The sequence below is a fragment of the Bradysia coprophila genome, unplaced genomic scaffold (assembly GCF_014529535.1).
Source record: "Bradysia coprophila strain Holo2 unplaced genomic scaffold, BU_Bcop_v1 contig_232, whole genome shotgun sequence".
Taxonomy (NCBI): domain Eukaryota; kingdom Metazoa; phylum Arthropoda; class Insecta; order Diptera; family Sciaridae; genus Bradysia; species Bradysia coprophila.
Window position 1 is genome coordinate 4,016,678 of NW_023503493.1, and position 1,941 is coordinate 4,018,618.

At 40.3% G+C, this 1,941-nt stretch overlaps 1 protein-coding gene across 2 annotated transcripts; it reads right to left on the reverse strand.

Annotated features, from left to right (window-relative positions):
• Positions 1 to 322: 322 nt before the first annotated feature.
• LOC119075966 (trypsin-3-like) lies at positions 323 to 1,559 on the reverse strand. 2 transcript variants are annotated; one of them, XM_037182549.1, is made up of 4 exons: positions 1,413 to 1,559; positions 1,246 to 1,352; positions 725 to 1,178; positions 323 to 643 (listed from the first exon to the last, which is right to left on the reverse strand). In XM_037182549.1, exons 1-4 carry the CDS (start codon positions 1,492 to 1,494, stop codon positions 474 to 476), a joined length of 813 nt encoding a protein of 270 aa, XP_037038444.1. In that variant the 5' UTR covers positions 1,495 to 1,559; the 3' UTR covers positions 323 to 473. The 2 variants fall into 2 exon arrangements, with proteins under 2 accessions (XP_037038444.1, XP_037038445.1); XM_037182550.1 differs by having other exon boundaries at positions 1,416 to 1,531.
• Positions 1,560 to 1,941: the final 382 nt, after the last annotated feature.

Sequence of the window (1,941 nt, forward strand, 5' to 3'; positions counted from 1 at the left end):
ACGGGGCTCAGTCGCAGCAAACGCTCCGACTGTTCTGATGGCTCGTTTGTAGATCTTGTTTCGGAAATATGAGTAAATGAATTTAGGTGAAAGTAGTTGGGAAGGGAAATTTCCTATAGACGTTTTTACCGATTTTAACATGGAAATGTCTCGATGAGTTCTAGGACGTAAACAAACCACCTTATCACGATGTTTGTGTGCTTTAAAGAGCTTTCAAAAGCTTTAAGCTTTTGCTGAATTCCATTAGAAAAGTCGAATATTTCAGTGGGACACCAAAGAAGCACTCGAAAGTTCTTTAAAGGTAAATACGCAAATGCAATACGGTTTTGTGGCTTAACACGGCAGTTGAAGGAAGAAACTGATGAGCTCAGCAGTTTACAACAGAGGAAGAACCTCTTTCCAAAAAATCATTTTTTTCTGTTAAAGATTTCCTTTATTTCATAGTTTGATTTAAATAATTTTAACTTATTTAACTAATGATGATAACTGTGCTCGTCTATCCAATGTCTGTAATATGCGACCCGAGTATAAACGGTAGGCGCATTCGGTCTACCACATCCTTCTACACGCGAAACAATGCCAATTACTTGATTTCCAAAAGTCAACGGACTACCATTATCGCCATTGCATGCTCCTGCTCCTCCTACATAAAGTTTTTGATTCATTATTTGGGAACTTATTGTCCACGACAAGCCCATTTCACTAAACTGAAACGATGAATTACCTTCGACAAATCCAGCACATATCATTCCATCCACAATTCCACCGCCAAACAACTGATTGCACACTCCGTTAGTAATGACTGGAACGTTTGCCGATTGCAACGTTGGTGAAAACGCACCACCTTCCGAAATTGAACCCCATCCACTTACTGCTGCAATTGCACCTGCTGGTGTTCCGGCACCTTGAGCTGGCATGGCAATTGGTTGAATGGCAGCACCGAAATGTATATGACCGATTACATGTATAACCGCTAGATCGTTGGCGTTGGTAATTGGATTAAAATTAGGATGATTGTCCACGTAATCGACTTGGAACAATTGGCCGCCTGATTGGCTTGCTGCTGAACCGACACGAACACTGAGCACTGCATCCGGTATATTTACTGTACATTGTGCGGCTGTTAAAATGCAATCGTCATTTAATATGGTTCCACCACAACGATGAACGCCCTGGTGCTGTGATGAATAAAGAGTCAAAATTGAAAAACAATTTCGGGAATTGGATAGTAAGTTTAGCTATTACTTGAACACTGGCAGCAAAAGGACGACTTTCAATCGTCACCGGACCGCCTCCCACAACACGACCAGAATTCATTGACTGAAGGCGTTCAGATTCTCGATGGGCGATGCCTATAACATATGGAAGTGATTAATTTTCAGTCGGTTGTTCTTAATGCCGCCCTCACTCACCACCGAAAACGTTTCCAACTAATACAAGAATAACTGCCAACGATTTCATGGTTGAAACTGATATTAACGTCTCACCGCGCATCGAGAGTTTATATACCACGTCCGTTGCTCACAATCTGAAATGTGGGCCTTTGTTTCGATTTCAAATTTTCACTGAGCGCCTAATCAATAACAAAATGTTATCGAGAAACTGAAGATTAAATGGTTCCACACCATACAATATAATCAAAGATTTTATGTCTTAAGCCACTTCAGCTGACAACATTGTCGGTTATCTCGATTTTGGGCCCAGCATTTCTACAGTGCTTCAGTGCTTTCAAACCATATAATTAACGAAACTTTTAACACTTCAAGAGTATTTATGATTTAATTTTTTCTTCTGCAAGTGGGGCCCATTGGATGAGCGCGTGTTTTCGAATTTTCATTTATCTGCGCTCATTTCAATTTGTTGCCATCCAACGCACATTTTTTCGCTCGGTTATTGCTTGACTTATTTTTGTCACAATGTGACTTGGTTTTTAATAAATTG

What these genes read in the sequence shown, in the direction of transcription:
- LOC119075966 (XM_037182549.1), bottom strand. Translation starts at nt 1,494, where the DNA reads ATGCGCGGTGAGACGTTAATATCAGTTTCAACCATGAAATCGTTGGCA. An exon ending in AGTTGGAAACGTTTTCGGTG is followed by an intron (nt 1,353 to 1,412) that starts GTGAGTGAGGGC and finishes CATATGTTATAG; the next exon opens with GCATCGCCCATCGAGAATCT. An exon ending in ATGTGCTGGATTTGTCGAAG is followed by an intron (nt 644 to 724) that starts GTAATTCATCGT and finishes AACTTTATGTAG; the next exon opens with GAGGAGCAGGAGCATGCAAT.